This window comes from Staurois parvus, unplaced genomic scaffold, assembly GCF_062004578.1.
Source record: "Staurois parvus isolate SC_StPar_1 unplaced genomic scaffold, SC_StPar_1.0 ptg000155l, whole genome shotgun sequence".
Lineage (NCBI taxonomy): Eukaryota > Metazoa > Chordata > Amphibia > Anura > Ranidae > Staurois > Staurois parvus.
Genome location: NW_028317951.1, coordinates 25594443 through 25615738, shown reverse-complemented (window position 1 = coordinate 25615738; position 21296 = coordinate 25594443). Strand labels below are relative to the sequence as shown.

The window sequence follows — 21296 nt, the reverse complement described above, 5'->3', positions numbered from 1 at the left end:
TAGAAAAAATGCTGCCTCACCTTCCTGTTTTTTCTGCAGGCAAAAATGTCTATTTCCGGCCTGACAAAAATCTGACATCTATAAAAAGAACTTTGGATTGAGTTTCCAGTCTCCCTGGTGAATTAACTGTTGGCCGACCCCCTTATGTGGGCTGCCAAAACCGAAAGAACCCTGCTCTCTGCCCATCCTAGAATCTCCTGAGCTAGGTCAGGAGCTTCCTGGATCTGTCCCCCCCCCCCGATGATTCAGGTATGCCATTGTCAACATATTGTCTGACAAAATCTGGACTTTTACTCGGATCCTGTCTTCGAAGGACTTCAAGACCTGACCTACTGCCAGCAGCTCTCTGCAATTGAAGGAGGTCCCTCTTAGGTGCAACTCCCACAGGCCCTAGGCTTGTTGGTCCTCTAGATGAGCTCCCCAGCCCCACCCGCTTGCGTCCGTGGTTACGCAAACTGGATCCCACTGCACCCATGGACTTCCTTCCCCCAGATTCTGGAACCTGAGCTACATTCTCCGGGAGGGAAACCCTCTTGTCCAGCAACTCCACTTTCCTGTTCCAAGAGGATAGAATGAAGAATTGAAGTTCCCTGGAATGTAACTGTGCCCACTCCACAGCAGGAATACAGGCTGTCATGAAACCCAAGACTCTCATGATGTGCCTCCGGGAGCAATCTGAAACCTGTATCAACCCAGAGACAGCCCTCACTACTTTTTTGGCCTTCTCTTGGGGTAAAAAGAGCCTCTGGACTCTTTCCACTAAATACCCCAAGAACACTTTGGTTTGGGAGGGAGTCAGTAAGGACTTCTCCCAACTGACAATCCACCCCAAAGATTCCAAGGTGAGGATCACCTTTCCCAAGTCTCTCAGGACTTGGTGCCATGAGAATCCATAGATCATTAGATCATCTAGGTAAGGGATGAGGGAAATCCTCTGAAGGTGGATGTAGGCTACCTTGGTGAAAATTCTGACTGGTTACCAGCCCAAAAGGGAGAGCTTGGAACTGCCAATGACTGACCCTGTTCTGTGAAAAAGGGAAACTAAGGCAGCTTATTATTCCGGGGCGATGGGAACGTGGAAGTAGGCCTGAGGTCTACAGTGGCCATAAAAACTTTGAACAGATGTTTCCGTACACTGTAAACACCTTTTCCTTACTGGTGGGTTTGGAGCCAGAAACAAAAAGGCAGCTCCCTGTTTCACCTTGTTGGCCCATTTCTTGGGCGACTCCTTCCTAAATCTTTGCTGACCATGATTAAGGGGGCTAAAAAAAAAAAAAAAACTTCTACCCCCTATCCTTTTTGGCCTTGACAGCGAACTTTAACCCCTTTTCAGCAGACCTCAATAACACCTGGTTCAACCCTGAGCCGAACAGTAAGGAACCATCAAAAGGGCAGACCGCAGAGTCGGGCTCTTGGCATCTGATCGCCCTCCCAGGTCTGAACTCACACTGCCCTCAGGGCTGAGTTGAGAAGCACTGCAGTCTTAGCTGATGTCCTGACCATCTCTACCACAGCATCTACCAAGTAGGTGACTGCCTTATTAACCACTTCCAGGGATTCCAACACCTGTTCTGACTGGGCTTTCCCCTTTTTCTTTGTAGCCTGAGAGATGTGATCAATTACTCTATGCATCCAAGCATCAGTATTCCTAGCAATGCAAGAGGATGCCAGGGTTGGGAGCATAGTAGCGGCATTGGCATCTACGCAACAGTGTTTCTGACTTTTGGTCCATCTGATCCCTGATGTTACCCGAATCCTCAAAGGTCAGATTTTTTTTTTTTTTTTTTTTTTTTTTTTAGACACTTGTGATAATGCAGCATCTAGCTTGGGAGTCTTAAGGAATTTCTCTTCCCCAAAAGGAGTACCGCCTTTTCCAGTTCTTTAATTTTAAAACCTCTCTTGGGATCCTTCCACTCTCCTGAAACAATATCTTTGAGAGATTGGTGCATGGGTAGCACCCTAGCCTGTGGCCTCACCAACCCCCTGTACATCTTATCTTGGACTGAGACCTGCGTTGGTGGTTCTGGTATTTCATCTGAGACAAATAGCCCTTAGGAGCCCCTCCATATCTTTCACCATGAAAAGGTGTCTACCCGGTCTAGATTCCTCGCTAGCCAGGCTAGCACCTTCCAAATCTTCCCCCTCTTCCAGGAAGCTTTGGTCAGAGACCTCCACCTCCTCTAGGTCTTCCTCCTCTGTGACCCGATACCCCCACTGCTTCCCCAAGTCCCCTCCTGGGAAGACGACCCTTCCCTGGAGGAAAGAGTATCCATCTCCCTGGATGTCAGAGCTGACTTAAAGGACTGTAAGTTGGCGAACATCTGTTTGCACCAACAAAAAAAATCCTTCATAACAACAGAGATTTCTTTCCCTGACAACTTGTGGATACATTTGTAACAAAAAGGGTCTGGCATGGTCTTGCGGGATTTTAGCATTGCAATAACCACACCGGTTGGAACGGGGGAGGGGGGCTTTAGCCTTAGGTGTCTTGTGGACGCTCTCCAGGGAGGTTCCACATGACTCTAAGGAGAGACAAATAAGGGGCCCCAGTTAGATTGGTATTCCTTCCCCATAGGTACACCTGTACGGGAGTGGGCAAGGACCCCCCTCCTCTCCCCCACCAGCTAAGTCAGACTCGCCACCCGTGGTCTTCTCAATGGCTGCAGCCACGGCCTCACCATCCTCAGCAGGGCCCCTCGGGACTGCGAACCCTTTGCCAGGATCCTGGGTACACACTCCCAGAGGCGATTCCTGGAGGCTCCTCACCGGCCTCATGAAGAAGGGAATGCCAACCTATGCCACCATCTTTAAGGCAGAAGTCCCCACCCTGGTTCGACCGAGAACGAGGCTTAAACTGCAGCCTCGCTCCTGCTTCCAGTCTTGGCCCACGGACCCTGGGCTCTCTGCCCGTTGGCCTCCAGCCCTGGCAATGCTTAATAGTGGCCTCCACCACGGGCCGCAAATTCTCAATCACCGGTCCCACAGCACCCATGAAAAAGCAACCTCGTGATCTGGTCCCCCTTCTAGTCATGCCTCCCCACTGCCACAAGTAAGGGAAGGTGCCCATCCCCAGAACACCAGGCATACCTCCCCTGTGCCAAGAAGGCTTCTCCATACTGGGACCCCTGGAGTGGGTGAGTGACCCCAGCTACACAGCCTGCCCTCCCCAGCTCAGCTGCTTAAGCTCCCAGGGGGGAACTTCCAAGCCCAGGCCTTAGGTCTCCAAAAAAAACAAACGTTTTGCTGCCAGGGAAACGGAATCAAAAACTGAGGAGTGGAGGGAAGGGTAGGGAATTTAAACTGTTGTCTTGACTGTTTCCTCTCAGGTGGAGCTAGTCATCCCTCAGGTGTGCCATCCTGGAAGAGGACTAGAGAAAGCACATTTTTGGAGGTATGAGAAAAAAAAGCTGTAGGCATTGTGTGCAAGAGCCTGGAATTACACACATTATCCACTGATCGCAGGTGCAATGCTCTGCAGGCTACTGTGGAGAAAAAAAAATTAAAATGCACATTTCTTTCCCTGTAAAGTTATGCACATTATTCTTTCACAAAACTGAACTTGGCCTTTAGAGAGACTGTACCACCAAAAAGTTGTTTTAATGAATTCCTCTGTTTTCAAAGTGCTGTAGAGCATTCTTTAGGCTTGGCCTAGCCCCTTAAAGGCATATCCCTGACAGTCACTGCAATTCGGAAACTCCAGCACCGACATCAGCGTAAACCAAACATTCATCTTGAAAAGTTGCTGGAAATATTTTCACAGTACCGTCTCAAAATGGCAACTGGTACTTCATGGATTAACCAATAAAACGATTACTAGCAGATAAGTAACCAACATTTCTAAAGCAAAGTAATAAAACAAAAATTGTGAAGGTGACAGGCTATCCTCATTGATTTGAATCAGCATCCGCTTCCTGCTTTCAAGTGGTTGTAAACCCTTCCATATACTTAGTGAAGTGACTGGCCTCAGGTGATACACAGATGAAACAAATCCACATAAGTTGTACCAGATCATCTGTAGCATTCTCTTGTCTACAGCCATTCAAACTGCAGAATTTATAAAACTCGGAGCAGTCAGGAAAATAAAAAGGTGGCAGAGAGCTGAAACTGCACTTTGCAGAGCTCAGTGAGGTGCGCTCTGAGAGCTGACTGGAGGGGAGGGACATCCCCCCTTCACACAGCAGACAGAAAAAGAGCTGAGACTATCAATCAGCTGGAGATCCCTGCCCTGTCACCATTTTTCTCCTGGTTTCATGAAAACATGTGAGAAGCGATTCATGCTGATGGCAAAAGAGCAGGCAGCAGACAAATGTCTGAGGTTTACAACCACTCTAAATCACACTGTCATATTTGGAACTGCTAAAATAACAGCCTTTTAAGGAAGATGAATATGCTGTCCAGTTCTCTTCTTCAGCCTAAGTTCACCTTTTTCACCCCGATTTCCAGCTCCATTTACCATTAATGCACAGTATTTCTATTGCAGAAAATAAAGCTTAGTATTTTAGGACTGCCTCCAGGAAGTCAAACTTTTCTATGGAGCCAGCTGGACAGGTATGTAGATTTGGGACGTGAAAAATGTTACGACACAGGAAGTAATTTGCCAGCTCACCTCATTAGCACACACCCTGTACCTGTTCTCCTCCGCCAGGAAATTGTTCCCACCAACCCCTGTACTCACATGCAGGCTGTAGTACTGAAAACAAAAAGTCTGTAAAGCTCACCATACATTATACAATCTGTACAATCTCCTTTTGCTCTACCATCCACTGTGTAGTGCAAGGGCCTGCTTAACTGGATACAGAGTGATTGGACAGTTAAGGGTGTCCAACTATATAGTTTTGGTAAATCTAAAAAGGAGATTGTATAGCATATGGCCAGCTTTGTACAAGTACATAGGAGGGAGTGGAGAGAAACCAGCCCCATTCACATCTTTGCGTAACACGAATTAATTTTCCTACACGTGTTTTTTTAGGGGGCATTTTGGAGCGTTTCTGCTCATTGGGCATAGAGCAGCCCATTCACGAAAAATGCAAAAATATGTGTTTGCAGTGCCATTAACAATTAATGGCAATGAAAGCGCCGCTAGTTAATTTTAGATGTATAAAGGTGGTCATACACTATACAATCTCCTTTAGACTTACCAAACACACATACATACATATATATACACACACACATACATATATATATATACATACATGTATACACACACACAACCATTATATTACTATAAAATAGGAGGACAGACCTATCTATCCAATCTTTATCCAGTCAGACAGGCCCTTGCAATCCATAATTGATGGTAGAGCTAAAAGGAGATTATGTAGTCAGATTATATAGTGTATGGTGGGCTTTACAGACTTCTGTTTTCAATACTACAGCCTGCATATTTTCTGGAGGAGGAAAACAGGTGCAAGGCAAGTACTAATGAGGCGAGCTGGTGAATCACTTCCTGTGTCTTAACAGTTTTCACATCCCAAATCTACATACCAGAAAGTCATGAACTTTTCTATGGAGCAAGCTGGACAAGTAAGGCTGTCCTAAAATACAAAGAAAGCTTTGGTGCTGGAGTTTAGGAGAAAAAAAAAAAAAAAAAAAGTTTACAGCCTTTAAAGTGGAACTTTAGTCAGACAAAGCCAGCCATAGATGGTTCAAATATCGGCTGGTTCAGCAGGGACCGGATGAGTCAATGTAAAACATTAAAAATAAGTGCCTATACGGTTTACAATCCAGTAATATACCTTCTCACCCTGCTCTGCACGTTTAGTTGCTCTATTTTTTGGCAATGTGCCGAAAACGTAGAGGCGATCTGCTGACTGCCTAAAGGTTTACTGGAGCTCCTGCTCTGAGCTTCAGCAAAATGGCAGCCTTCAGCAAGAAGAAACAGGAACAATGCTGCAGGGAATTTACAGCACACACTAGTTTTGGTAGCATAAATTAACATGGACTGTATGTTCCTTGCTAAAGTTCCACTTTAAGGGGTGCGCTGGAAGTTGTAATGATGTCCACAGTGAACAGATTACAGTTTATGTTACAGTAGTTGCTATGGACACCACCTTCACTTAACAAGACAACCCCTGGCATCTTGTACCTACAGGGAGAATTTTAAGCTTTTCTGCAACTGCAAGAACCACATTTGCTAAAAGCAAGAAAAGTCAGAGAGAAAGGAAAGTCACAAAGCACTGATGGACAAAAAAAGGCTGTATGAAGAAATGTGAGAAATGAAAAAGAAGCAGACAAGATATGCTTGAAAAGTATGTGCTGGAAAGATGTTTATTTCTTGGATTTCTGTCCAGGTATGTATTTGGGCCCTTGGTATGTGTGGCCAACATCAGCAGAACGAAAAAACCAGGGTTAAATATGACTTTATGTAAACTCAAGGAAATCTGTATAGTACAAAAAAGGAATCAATCTGTCATCACCTACTTCCTGTGAATTTTATCAAGCACTTAAATCTCAAAACTGGTCAACTGTGATCAAATTTTTCAATCAAAGGTCATTATGTAAATCACACATATTTAACCTCCCTGCTGCTGGATTTCTAAGTAGCTGAGGGGTTAAAGCTGAACTCCTGGTAAGCAGCTAAATACACAATTAACATTCTGGAAATGATTTACCCGCCAAAGGAATTGTGATTTTCTGCAGTCTGTTTTGTGTGCCAGGCACCCCTGCCAGGCAGCATAGCCAAGCCTTAGGAATGGCACTGCAGAATAATTTGGCCAAGAACATACAACCATCCTGCAGATTGTACAATGAAAGAACAGAACAGTGAAGAGATTACACTGCACATTTTTGTTAACCCGTTCCCTTGTCAGCAGAGAGACTGACTAGAGCCTACTACTGGCCCTCCCGTGCCCGAGTGCATCTATGCAGGTGATTTAAGTGATTAAAATCAAGGAAATTTCTATTTGTTTTCCTTTTCCACCTGTTGCATTTAAAAATACATTGGACTTTTTACTAATAAAGAACTGCTTTTCTTATATATATATATGTCTGGAGTTCAGCTTTAAGAATTTATCATATCTTCCCCATAGGAAACTAGGCAGATAATCAAAAATGGAAGATCAAAGTTTATTTTTTTTTCTTTTTACTACCTGCATACAAAAACATATTGCACATCAAACAACCAAAACAAAAATAAAAATACCATACTAAAGGACTAACATATGCAGTTTTATACAGGAGAAACATTCTGGAAATTGATCTTTTCATCAGTAGTTAGGATTATACCTTTGTGGACATGACTACGTTCGGTTTAGTGTTTATAGCAATGTTTGATTTTTAAATACTGTACAGTTTAATAAATAAACCAAACAAAGCCCCAATGAAGAACAGTCACTGCCAATAGCTGCAGATGAGTATTTGTCTGTTCCAGTGGTCTGCAGTTTCCTCCATACAGCTTTTTTTTAATAAAAAAAAAAAAAAAAATTAAACATGTATTAAAACGACCAGTTTCCAGACCTAACCAATGGAGAAGTTACAGTTCAGTGCAAAATACTTTTAGACTGCATTTTCTAGTTTTTCCTCAGGTGAAGAAGTGGTTGCATATTATTAAAAATGTAACAAAAGCAGCTAATGCTTTCAGAACGAATATTATGCAGGATCTCCCCAATTCAATGCTATATTTGAAAACAGAACATTTCCTTTAGCCAGCACATTTTTTTTTTAACTTTTTTTTTTCTTTAATGTTTTGTATACTATCTCAAGGCACATCTGATGATGTATTTAGAACACAGTAGGTATCAACTTATGTTTAACATGTGTATCAGGATCCCTCCCCTTTCTTTATTCCAAATGGAGGAACTGAAAGTGTGGTGTAAAGACTGGCGATCCTTAATCTATCTTTGGCAAGCTTGTACAAGCACTATTGTAAAATGTAATGTAAAGGAACTGTAAACTAGGAAACTCCATTTTAGGACACCCCGTTCAGTATGGCTTCTTGGTTGCTTCCATCTTTTCTTTCTGGGGCTGATGTCTGAGACTTTGAAGCATTGTCGCCAGAGGACCCTCGAGGGCCATTTGTGACTTTTTCTGCAGGACTGTGTTCTTCAATTACATCCTTTACCTGCAAAATGAAAACATTATCAAAAGCAAGCCAGAAAAGTCAAAATTATGAAGGAAAAAAAAAAAAAAAAAAAGCACACAAGCAATTTTACAAATTGAAGCCAATTAAAGTGGGGGAGAAAGATAGAAATTGAGGGTTTTTGTTTCCATCTGAAAAGAGAACTAAATGCACCAATTCAACTATTTCCCACAAATGTTTCATTCAAGGCATGCCTCTAGTGATAACAGGCATACTTACTAGTGTGCCTATATACTGTCAGTCCATCAAATGGCTGGTGTATTAGTTGATCACAAGAGCACCAAGGCAACTGCAGATCAGACACTAAGATTGCAGCCTCCTTGGCTGTAAAAGATAGAAGCCTTTAGATTCACTTGGTCCAAAAGTACTTTCATGTTAGCCTATGTGTTCATGCACACACAGGCATTTAGAGGTGTATTATAAAAAAAAGAAGTGTTTACTGCCTTTTTTTTTTTTTTTTTTTAAGTCCAATTTTCTCCTTCCAAGAGAAAAGGTGTTAAGTGCTAAGCAGGTGCCCTGTGTGCATGAGGCCCTACAGTCACTGCTGTGCTTATGTTAGTTCTCACCTTGCCATAAAAATGGCTAGTGTCACTGCTGATGACGTACAGCACCATGTCAACTGCAGATCAAACTGATGCCAACATGGCAACTGCCTTGGCTGTAAAGGATAGGAGACATTAACTCTGCTTTAACTAAAAGAGCACCTGGTAGAAAGTTTTATTTCTGCAGCTTACTCCCATGAAGCTTCTCCAGTAGTCGTCATTTCCCATCTGTGCACTCAGTAGTGTGAATTAACCACTTGCTGCGATTGGACACAGCATGAGTTTGGCAGTTGATTTCAGCCAATGATTTTGGCTGAAGTCTTCTGTGTGAGATTATACACTGCAGATCAGCAATCTGTGTTTACAAAACACAAAACTGTCTACAGGGAACAATGATCTGGCTGTCTGTTCTCCCTGCAAAGAATTATGAATTATTACTAATTATTTATAATTAATCATTAGGTCTCTTGCCGAGTACCAGTTTTATTTTTGCATAAACAACTGTGCCTCTTTTCTCTGTAAGTACTTAGTGAGGAAATTTACCATCAGAGATGTCACAGAAGTTTTAAAGAGGAATTTTGACTTACCAGTAAATTCCATATCTTGGAGTACAGTACAGAACCCAGGCACTGGGTATTCATAGACCCTGGTTTATAGGCTTTTACATTCAGGCTATTAGACAAGGGCAAGCTTCTGAAGACACGCCCACTGGCTGCCTCCCCTACTCCTCAGTCTTGTAGCAAGTAATGTAGAGTAACCTAGGAATGGAAAGGAGGATGACCCATGTCCTGTACTGTACTCCAAGATATTGAACTTACAGGCAAGTCAAAATATCTCTTATTTGATTCGTACAGTACAGGACACAAGGAAAGGGTTCATAGATCCTGAGACATCCCCCCAAGCAATGAATAAGTACGGCGGGCAACAACTAAGCAAACAGAACTGTGCCACGTCAACAGACCCAACTTCAGAGTGCTGCTGCAAGAACCTTACAGCTGAAAGTTGCAAAATACGGAGGACATCGACATGGCAGAGCAGGATGAACAGAGGACTAGGTGGTAGCCTTACACAGCTGGGCTCGAGAGGTCTGATAAACCGCTCAAGAAACGCCCACCAATCAGGTGTAAATGGCGCATAACTGCGTAAGACTTGGAAGTAGGGTGTCTTGAGGAAAAAATAAAATAGGGAATCTGTCTGTCTTATTGACACTTTAGCTTTGATATAGACTAACAGGTCTGACTACTTCAACACTATGAAGAAAACGTTCCCTTGGATATCACCTTGGGAAGAAAGGATATTAAAAGGGAGTAAAAACAATCTTGTCTTTATGAATTGTAAGTATGAGAAATGAATCCTTTCCATGAGAAAGCTGCAAACTCAGGACAGGTCAGACAGATGTGACAGCAACCAAAAAAGCTACTTTACAGAAGATGTAATCTAAGGGAATATCTCCGATTGGTTCGAACGATGGGATCCCAAGAAACATGGTTTTTTCCATGTTTGGGATGTGAACAGTGGAGACCACTGGACAGCGAGTTTCCATCTGAGATTATCTGATTTGCTTCCTTCAAGGCAGCCAGACTCCTGGTTCCCCCTGTTGGTTTTTGAAAACCACAGCCACGTTGACTGAACCCTGAGTGGGTGTCCAAACAAGAGGGGTCCAGTGTTGCAGAGCCATCCAAAATTGCTCCTGGATGTTCCAGGTCATGTTGTGTTGGAAGGTCTGGAATGAAATTGGGCTAATTGTACAGCCTTGAATAGGGGCTACCATAGTAGATAGAATGACATCACTGCCCAGCCCTGTCCAATCTGAGAACACTTTGAGTTCATTCAGAAAATGCAAATCATTCTCTGAATAGTTCTGAAGTTAAGCGGCTGACCTCCTGAGTTGAAGAAATCAGCAGGGCACCTGCTCGGCAAAGGACTTGGAAGCAAGTGGAGATTATTGGAGCAGCCATGTCTATATGGTGTGCACAATTATTAGACAAGTATTTTGGCTAGGACTACTCGAGTTACTAGCAGTTCGGGAGTTGTAGTTCTGCGACTGCCCTGTTCTGTAGCTGCTAGTCTAATAAAATTACAACTCCCAATGTGCCTTGCACGACAGAGCAGAGTCGTCATAGCCATTGTAGAGGAAGTTTAATACCAGTCATTCAGAGTTTGCAGGCATGCCGATTTTAATTGGGAGTCAGAGGCTTGATGTCAGCCAGTCTATTTCCCGGATTATACAGATGCATGGGCAGAATAAGAACAACTAAGGAGTAGGCAAAAGAGTAGCAGGAGTGAGAGATCCCGGCGGGGATAGGAGCACGGGGAAACAATTAAGAGACACCCACCACTCTTCATACGGTGCAACACAGGATTCAAAGTTCCATATGTGAACAAAAAGCGCAGTAAGCCTGCTCTAGGCTGACAAGGAGGTGAGCGCATAACTTAATCTTATTAAGGAATCACTGGAAATTGCAATAATTTATTTTGAATCACAATATTGGGATTTGTCACTTTTCATTATCAGAGATTTTTTTTTACAGTATTCATCATTTATGTTTGAGCACATTTTGTTTTTTTTTTAATCACAATATGTTTTTGGGGCTATCATAATTAAGCTATTACTAAAAGTTAATATACTTTATTTAATTTGCTTTAGGAATATATTGTGTTGGCTCATATATGCAATAACCTGACAATTATTAGGGGCGCGACAGTTAGATATATTTTTGGATGATGTCCCTGGCCATGTATAGCACCCAGTTTACAACATGCATTGCACGAAGGACTCATATAGACGGGACGTTGGGAAAACTCTCTGAACGGTGGAAACTGACTGCTGGAAAATGTATGTTAAAAAACATCTGTTTAGCCACGTTTGCATATTGCGTTTATGCGATTTTTGAATTTTTCTTTTTTTTTTTTAAGAAAACCTCAGGAGACCTTCCAAAATTCCTACAATGCACTGAAAAACAGTAAAAGATTAACTATTTCAGACATTTTGAGAGAAATGGAGAGAGCAGAAGCAGAGAGAGCAGCATGTGTTGAGATGGCCTGTCTTTTCTGGTTGTATTCTCTATGGATCCCATCATGAGCATAATGCGGCACGTTCTACCATTTTTTCCTTCACGCAAAACCTGGAACTGACTGCGCTGGTGTACCAGGTTCATTTGAGTACATGGAAAATGCTTTGAATGCATTTCTGATGATGAAAAAAGGCTCTGGACAGCATCTGGATATGGAACAGTTAAAAACGCTTATAAACGCGTGTAAATCTACTCCTGACTGCAACTTTGGTGCGTTCAAAAAAAAAAAAAAAACCCGACTGTAAACTGCCTGTAAATGACTATGTGTACATGGACACATAGGAAAACACTAGGGAGAGTTCAGGGGCTGCTGGAAAAAAAAAAAAAAAAAAAAGCGCAGAAAAGCTCCTGAACGGGAGTTTATCAGCTGCAGTGTACATGAGCCCTAAGTGTGAAGGTGAACGTCAATGAAGAATTCAGTGCACAAAGCAACATTACAAGCCTTCCCCAATGAGTGTTAGATTGATTTTTCCGTGAAGAAGAGGTCATCACCTTAGGCCATTAGCACAAAAACGGGGAACTCACAGAGTGGCAGTAGGGTTATAAAGAGGGCACCCAGTGGGCATGTCCTCATAAGCTTGCCAGTGTCACCTGAATGTATGAACCTATAACCCAGGTTCTAGGACTACTTTGCCTGTGTCCTGTACAATTAATAGAAGTAATTTGGTTTGATGAATCTTATCACCCATATTAATAATAGTCAGTAAGGTGTAGAGTTTTTCAATGAATTTAAAAGCAAAATTTATACAAATATGTTCTAAACAATCTCAAACTGGTCTTAGATGGATCAAAATTAGTCCAATTCAGCAGGGACGGGCTGAATTTTGATCCATCTATGGACATTCTTATTACAGAGAAGCTGATCTAATGATCGACTTCTCTAAAACCAGTTTGCTAACAATGTGGCTGCATCAGTGTATTCTACCAACAGAGGAGTCCCGACTGTTAGAATACAATATAGCGGGGAGGATTCCTCCATCCACCTTGCTTGTGCGCTTGGGGGCATCTGTTCAGTTTTTTCGATTAACGTATAGCCAGCTTTAGATGTCATCTTCTTGGCAAATGACATTTTCCAATGAATTGGTAAATGTCTGATTGTCTGTTATTTACTCTTCCAGAAGCAGGTCTGAGAAAGTAAACAACTAACTGATGGAAAGGTGGCATAGCTAAAGTCTACACCAATGCAGTGTCCTGCTCCCTGGAACATACACGTCTAAAAAGGTTTCTGGAAATGTTTTTTTCCCTTTTTTGTAATCAGCAGGAAGCTGATGCAAAAAAAAAAAAAAAAAAAAAAAAAAAAAAAATCGGCATCTGCAGTTACTGGGATGGACTAAAGATTCTTTCAAAAGGAAGAAAAAAATATTTCAGCAATGCTAATAACGCTTTGTGTCATTAATTACATTATGCATTAATAAAGAGCAGTAATTACTGTGACTTTAGTAGCCCTTTAAACTTTAATACAACACAGTACAACATGTTGGAGAATCAAACTAACTGTCCATACACAAAAATATCACATCTGTGGACCTGCTCACTAAAAGAGTAACGAGAAGCATAATCAGAAAAGAGCTGGGGACACAGAGGTATTACTGTCAATGGAATAAAAATCTCATCTTTAATAAAGTAATTGAAAAACTTTTTAATTGGGTCTAAAACATGACTAAGGGTAAGATTTGAGCTGACCATAGATGGATCAAATTCACCCGTTTCAGTGGGGACCAGCCAAATTTTGATTCATCTATGACTGTTCCAATTCCAGATAAATCATTAATATCTTTCTAAGCAGCCCGTTGAAAAATTCTCCTTCGTTCACCACTACTCAAGTGTATTTTGACAGTGAAGGATTTCTAGCCGGCAGAAAAACAATAACATAACAGGGACGATTCCTCTATCCACCTTGCTTGTGTGGATGAGGGAATCTATTCATTCTTTTCGATCAACCTGCTGGCTGATCAAAAGAAATCTAGGGAGGCACCGAAATTTTGGCCACTGAAACATGGTGGCCGAAAAATGCCGATAGGAAAAATTTAGCTGATACAGGGGACTGTGTGTACTGCAGATGTGAGGGGGGTGGTGGAGAAAGGCAGGAGAGGAGGAGTGTATACAGTGACTGGCTGTAATTTTATGTCAGTGCTGATTTTTTCCTTTAGTTTCTTTCCCTGAGATAAAAAACAAAGTTTACTTTAGCTCCAAGGAAAGTGACAGACAATTCTGTGAGCTATAGTGAATAAAAAAAATAAAAAGCTGGCAATTTCATTTATAAATCAGCACTGACATATAGTGACAGTCAGTGAGGGAGCCTCTCTGTATACACTGCCCCCTCCACTGCTCCTCTCCCCACCCCCTCCCCCCTACAAAGAGGACCTGTCACTCATATGCTATCACATGGGGGACTATTGGTCCCCCATGTGATAGCAATAAAATCATAAGTTAAAAAAAAATATATATACATGAAAGTAGAAAAAAATACAAAAAAATAAATAAAATTTGAGCTTCTCTACCCCCACATACGCAGACGTTTTGGTTCGGTTTTTGGCCACATGCATTCTTAATTTTCAGTATCTGCTTTGGTACCAGAATTTTCATTTCAGTGCACCACTAAAAAAAAACTGATCTACTTCTGGCCAGCCTAAGCAAATAGGAATATATATACAAGACTTGAACTGTGTTAAAAATAAATATGCCCTAATATTCAGCTTGACAATATTAAGATAAGTCTAGAGATTAGTTTATAGCTGATCACACACCTTCAATATGTTCAAAAAACAGAAGTATCATTGAGACAAAAGGTCTATGTGATTACTAATAGCAAGTGTGAAAATCACAATCACTGCAAATCACTTCCCCTCCCTAGACCCTGTGTATACATATGCACATATGATAAGATAAAGACAAAATTCCCATTGTTACTTGCTAAGTAACAGTGAGACATTGGGTGAGATCTGTATTAGTTTGCATGCACATTATGGCGTTTCCTGGAAATGTGTAAAATCACAGCGAATACATGTATTTTTGCACACCGTTGATCCACATGCATAGAGCAGTCCATTAATTTCAGTGGGCCACCCCACATGCAAGCAACGTAGCTCATGCACCTTTTTGAGCTTCAAGCGTTTACCCAAAAAACATGCATCTGTTTTGCTGCATTTGGGGTGCCATTAACAATAAATGGAGCAGCAAGTCTGACAACCATTTTTTGCGTGTTCATGAAGTGCTATAGTGTAATTATAGCCTTATCGTACAGCATAGACAACTGATCGGTCTTGACTATACAAGCACATGTGTAACCTTAAAACAAACCCATTTCAATTCTAATAGGAACCCTGAAAAAAGCCATGTAATAGGCCCTTGTATTATAGAGTGTGACTGAATTTATATAGGCACAGGATGCAATTTGATCATATAAATACATTTGTTTTCACATCAATTTGTGAACATTCACCCAATCTATTAAGAAATCCTTCAAATTGTATACTTAGCAGAAATGGCAACAACTGGTATCAGGCATAGCCTGGTATACAGCACTTGCAAAGTCAACAAATAAGAAAATACATAATACACTTAATAAATCGCTCACTACTGCAAAAACGATTGTCTCTTGATATTGATAAACTGAAGATAAATAAATCAGCTGGTAAGAACAGGCAATGATGAATGCAGTATGATGGATCAGTGTTCAAATCTAACAACATGCAAGTGTTCACACAGGAAGACTATAGACCGCATACAGATAAAAAAAAAAAAAACTAACTGCGACACAATGAAATAATGTAACACTTCATGCAGAAAGTCTTTACACAATTAGTGCAAGAATCCACAGCTGTGTCAAAGAACCATGCAGAACATACTGCCAGCGGAAATGGTATCAAACATTTGTAACATCCATTAAATGAATCTTCTTCCAACAGCACAAAATAATCATCATAGTGTGCTTAGATGAGCTGCCATACAATTCAGCATTGTGCGATGTGATAAAATGCAGCATGTCTGCATTTTAAGTGCAGCAGTAGGCTGCATTGCAGTGTGAACAGGACACATAGGAAACAATGGTTCCCTGTGTCCCTGTGGTGACAGACATTAACAATGAGGTAAAACATCTGTCAGCACAATGTGTGTGAATTAGCCCTAAATGTTGCAAAGGTTAAGGAAGAGGTCTGTAGAAATACATTTACAATGTTCAGTTCTAAAAATTCAGCATCCACCATTGATGACAAAAGTCAATCTAGGCAAACAAAAGAACATGTGCAGGATAAATTTTACCCAAAATACAAAAAGTGAAGGCTGTAGCCTTTTTCATGGGGGTATTGACTCACAGGTAAAGAGGGGAAAAGAGGGGGAATCTGGAAAGCCTCATGGAGACATAGCTCGCCCTTACAAGATTTGCCCACAGCCTTGCTCACAGGGTGTGGCCTAGTCTGATTGCCTGAATTGACTTACAGCATCCACATTGCAATTTACTACAGCATTCCTCAACTTGCCAGTTGTTGATCTCTAATATAAATCCTTCATGGCACCAAGTTACAAAGCCTACCTTTTCTTTTTTGCCCTTAGCCAGTGGTTCTTTAGGGAGGTTTCTCTGTCGGCTCTGAGATTCGGCTCTGGAGATATAGTCTGCAACTGTAACTATAAGGTAATAACATAATAAATGTGTGTAAAAACAAAAAAAAAGTTAAAGATCATTTACAGTTAAACTAACCAAGTATAAGTGACCACAGGCAAGAAAAACTGCACTGAAAATAGCAGTACATTTAATAATGTGCAGGTTATGAACAATCTCTAAAAACACACACACACAATAGTTCTGTCTTACATCATTTTTACTATTATCAGGATATTAGTATTGACCAATAAGAAAACATACTGCAAAGCAGAGTGGTAACTAGGACAGGAATTTGAGTAATTCCACAAGTGGTAACAATTTTTAGTAATTAGATCAGAAATTACAAGTTACTAAAAATGGTTTTACTATTCATAGGCATGTTAAAACTGTCCACTGCCACTTATTGCACAAATACCCAATGTAATAGCAGTGCATTTTCATGCAGATTAGTTACCAATGATCCCACCCACTTCAGTTACCTGGCTGTCTATCTTCTGCCTGACCCCTGAAGCGACGCCTGCGGCTACGATTGCGTCGCTGGGGTTTTTGTTCACTATCATCTGCAATAGTAAAGTGCATCAAAAACTTAACTCTTCTTCAATAAAAAGTTGAAATCCTAGGTCAGAAGCAATTCATGAATAAAACACTCCAAAGTACAAACACCATTTTGTCATGCTTTACAGAGAGTAGAACTAAAATGGATGAGCATGCATTATAGCACCTATTGACAGTTTACAAATAATTTAATCAGTGTCATGATGCTTAGAAACTTGCTCTTGCCATAAACAGGAGCTGCCATTTGACTAGCTTCTGATGCAAACCAAAGATACAGTACTCTGGATCATCTTCATTTTTTTTCTTAAAAGAGGTTCTACTTGTGCAAATATTCTCTATTGTAAAAAAAAAAAAAAAAAAAAAAAAAAAGAAACAACCCACAGAACTACTTCCATATAAATAGCTCCCCACTAAAAGGCACGTACCCTATCAGTGATGGAGAAACCACAAAACCTGCTCTAGCCTATAGGAGCTGGGCCCCCATTCAAGATTCTCACTGCCTGATCAATCTGCACATGTGTGAACTAAAACGTTTGGTTGATACTTAGCATGCCCTATATAACTTAATGTCAGTGACAGAGACTGCCTATTTTCTGATGGCTAATCACATGAACAAACATTGATAAAAGGGTACTGTACTAAGTGGTGAAGTGGAATGTATGATTAGATTTGTTCATCTGTACAAAATTATTTCAAATATCCAAAATAAAGAACATAATACACAACCAAAAAACACTGACATAAAAAATTGTTAAACAAGATTACAGGAGGCAATATCTTCATTATTTGGGAAATCACATCTAGGCAATGAATCACTTGCCAAAAAAAAATAATTTGTTTCTGTATCTGTACACAGGAGTTAAATTACTTAGAAAAAATAGTTAATAAATACTAGCACATCACAAAAACATACCCAAGCCATTTTCATTAACAGAGGCATTATCTGATTCAGTCATCCCATCCATCAAAGATGCATCTTCATCAGTCCTCCTCCTGCGTGATCGCCTGCGGCGGTTAGTGCTGTGGTGAGACTCGCTTGCATCAGTATCGGCTGTCTGGTCCGATTCTGTGTTGTCAAGTAAGCTGTATGGGTTGCTGTCAGGATCCTTGAGAACTAAGCAAGAAAACAGCCTAGTCAGGTTTAGCGTCTTGTGCATTCAAGACACAAAAATGTACATTGCTGATTGTGACAAAAGCAGTACATGTATTTGTTAATACAAATAACAGCTTTATAGCCAAAGCAATTAGTTATGATAAAACATTTAAAACATATTAGAGACAGGAGCAAAAGAACTGGGTTTTTATAGGCACCAAATTTTGGTGCCTGTAAAGTCCCAGTTCTTTGGCTCCAATCTCTATATATTGATATCAGGGGTGTGGCACCTTTTCCCTTCCAGTGGACTTTATTAACCAGGGAATAGAAAATCGGTTTAAAACATATTCCTTACATAAAAGCCCCACAAAATAGGAGTCCTTTGCCAAGTATCCTGCTTTGTAAATGAAGCCATCAGTGCTAGTCTGTTATGTGCAACTCCTGCTCACTGCACTCGGTTTTGCATTGTTTGAATCAACGTTTGGTTAGCTAGGACAATTCAAGCAATATGCAAGGAATGCAAACTGCTGCAGTAGGACTGCTACTATCAACTGAGTTTTCACAGAAGAATATCAAGCAAAGGACTCCACAGAAGTGTAAACTGGACTGCATTTACCTTCCAGAGTGTGTAAAAATAAAATAGAATAAATTGTACCAGAGCTAATAGAAGATTTGCCACCCCTAGATCCACCACGCCCTCGTCCAGCAGATCCACTTCGACCTCGGCCTCCAGGGCGCCTTCGGCTGTCTCTCTGTTGGCGGCTCTCACGATCATCTTCACCAGCTAGTGACCAGTCACTTAGCTCATCTTTCCTTTCTGACTCCGTCTCAGAAGGATTGGACAGCTCAGAGTTTGTACCTTGTAAAAAAGATGAAGAAAAAATGTGAATTCAAAAGACTTGCAATGGCAAGGAAAGAATGCAATTGAATGAAAAGCAATTTATACATTTTCCCACAAAAGATAAAGGTAAAAAAAAAAAAAAAAAAAGATAACCAGCACTTAATATGTATATTAAAATGAGGATGCGCTTAAATTCAATCACAAAAATGTGAAAGACACTGGTAAACAAGTATAGAGAATGTGCTAATCCTTGGGTGTAGAAGGTGCAAGGAAATGCAAATAATTCAGGTGTTTAACCTGTGGCTTTCTACAACTCTTCAGGGAACCCTTTGGATTCTGTACAGTCTGTTTCACAGCATTGTAGCCATAAAATATCAGATCAACTGCAAGCAACTTTTGGCATTGTGTATAGGTTTAACTGAAAAAAGCAACCAATAAGATTCCCCCTTTCAATTTCCAATATTACCATGGAACACAAAAAGAGAAAATCAAATTGGCTGCTATGGGCAATAGAAATAGTTTGTACCATAAATACGTATGTGCAACGCTTGTGACCCTTGTGCAGAAACTACAATCTACTGATTAAACTGAGCATAAGAGTATCCAAGGTACAAGTATCACTTTTCTTAGTGCCTAGTGTATCCTATTACTTTGCTGTAATTGAAGTTATGATCAAACTATTCAAGGCTGGAAAAATAACTCAAGGCAAAGAAATAGAAAACAAACCATAGCCAGACGTGTAATTTGGGCCCCTACGTCCTCGGCCCCTTCCACTGTAAGACCGGCTTCCACGGACAGAAGAGGCAGTACTTTCATCAGTTGCGTAACCCTTTTCTTTTTCTGTTCCTCTGCTTGATGATGGCCGGAAGCCCATACCAATTTGACGAAGTTGCTCGTCAATTTGAAGTCTTTCCAGTCTTAGTTGCTCTACCTCCTGATTTTTTAAAATAGAACAAGAAAACATTTACTTTTCTTTCAATCACCAAATGTTATTCTCAAGGTCATAAGCTAAAATGTTTAAACTTACTTTAAGGTAGGCAATGTGATACTCTAGAAGAACCTGAACATTTCCAATGCTCTCCTTTGTTCCTACAAATACAAATGGAACCATGCCCTGCAGAGATAAAAACACAAGCCAGACAACAGAGAATAAATTTGGTCAAATACATTTAACAGGAACAGATCTAAAAATAATTTTAAAAAAAATAAATTTTCAAAGTCATAATAAAAAATTTCCAAACTCACATCTTCACGGGGTAGCTTTGTTTCATTGTCTCCTTCAATCCTCACCCGTACAACTCCAGATTTATCCACAATTTCTTGAATGACTTTACCATTTTTGCCAATGACTTTTCCTGAAAGATATGAGCCACAATTATATACAAGCAAAAGAATTTGTAATCTTGTCACAGAAACAATTTAGCACCGATTCACTCAATCCTTAAGCAGGTGCACGTTACATTATTTCATTATAAGACATGGGGACACGCCGTCACTAATTTTCTAGGATTTAAAAACGTCAAAACATCACACCGCAAAAACAATCTTACCAACAAGATTCCTGGGAACCTGAATAAAGTCCTCTACAAACTCCAAGTAACTCCGTGCTTTCTTTACAGCCTCTGCACTCTACAAAAGCAAGCAAATGTTTTAACTTAAAATTTGCGCAAGACATTAATATGGCATTAAAATCTGTATGCTAAAAACAACCAAGAAATATCTTTCTGAAGTATATGGCTGCTAATAAAGCAGTAGTAAACAGCGCTGTACACTTGTAAGTGTAAGGTAAGCGTATAATACATTGCCGTATAATACATTACCTGTAGGTACAAGGAATATTTCCAAAATGTACACAGATTAGAAGATATTCAAGGTTTCTGTAGCCTAGCGCATGAGCTCCGAATGGACAGTATACTCATGCTGTCCCGTCAGCGCTCGGTGCCGTAGCCGTGACACCCGTATGTGGGAGTGACGTCATTGCGGCTCGGCCAGAGTCCGTGAACCCAGAAGTAAGGCCAGGTGAAGATGAAAGCCCTGTCAGCGGTGAAAATGCGCTGCTGGAGGGCTTTGTTTTAAAAGGTATTTCATATTACTACATTATCCACTTGACGCCAAATCACATACATGTACATCATTTGGCTTTACCTGGTTGTACCGGCTTTTAACTAAAAGTTATCTGAGTGACTAGTAAGCCACTGAATGGCATTTATAGGCCATGTTTAAAGCATCCCTGTCCCCCCGGCCGAAGACTAACACACACACACACACGTTTGTCCCGTGCGCATATGTAAACCACAATCACAAAACACGAGTTACAAGCGGCGAATGTCAGAGTGAGAGCAATAATTCTAGCACCAGACCTCCTCTGTAACTAAACTGGTAACATGTAAAGGCTTTTAAAGCAACACCTATGGCAGCATAGTTTGTCACCATTCCAGGAGCATGCGCAATTTTAAAGTGTGACATATTAGGTATATTTTACTTGGCGAAACACCATCTTTTATATTTTAC

General features: G+C 40.8%; 1 protein-coding gene across 2 annotated transcripts in view; it reads right to left on the bottom strand.

Moving 5' to 3' along the window:
* Positions 1-6241: 6241 nt before the first annotated feature.
* FXR1 (FMR1 autosomal homolog 1) overlaps positions 6242-21296 on the bottom strand; it is a 76250-nt gene continuing 61195 nt past the window's right edge. The window contains exons 9-17 of one of the 2 annotated variants that reach the window (XM_089675559.1): positions 20336-20414; positions 20031-20140; positions 19813-19899; positions 19512-19719; positions 18600-18803; positions 17765-17965; positions 16776-16856; positions 16228-16319; positions 6242-8062 (exon numbers count right to left, since the gene is read on the bottom strand). In XM_089675559.1, the coding sequence (XP_089531685.1) occupies positions 7910-8062; positions 16228-16319; positions 16776-16856; positions 17765-17965; positions 18600-18803; positions 19512-19719; positions 19813-19899; positions 20031-20140; positions 20336-20414 (1215 nt within the window). In that variant the 3' untranslated portion in view covers positions 6242-7909. The remainder of the gene's footprint in view (positions 8063-16227; positions 16320-16775; positions 16857-17764; positions 17966-18599; positions 18804-19511; positions 19720-19812; positions 19900-20030; positions 20141-20335; positions 20415-21296) is intronic. The other variant, XM_089675560.1, reaches the window with a different exon arrangement.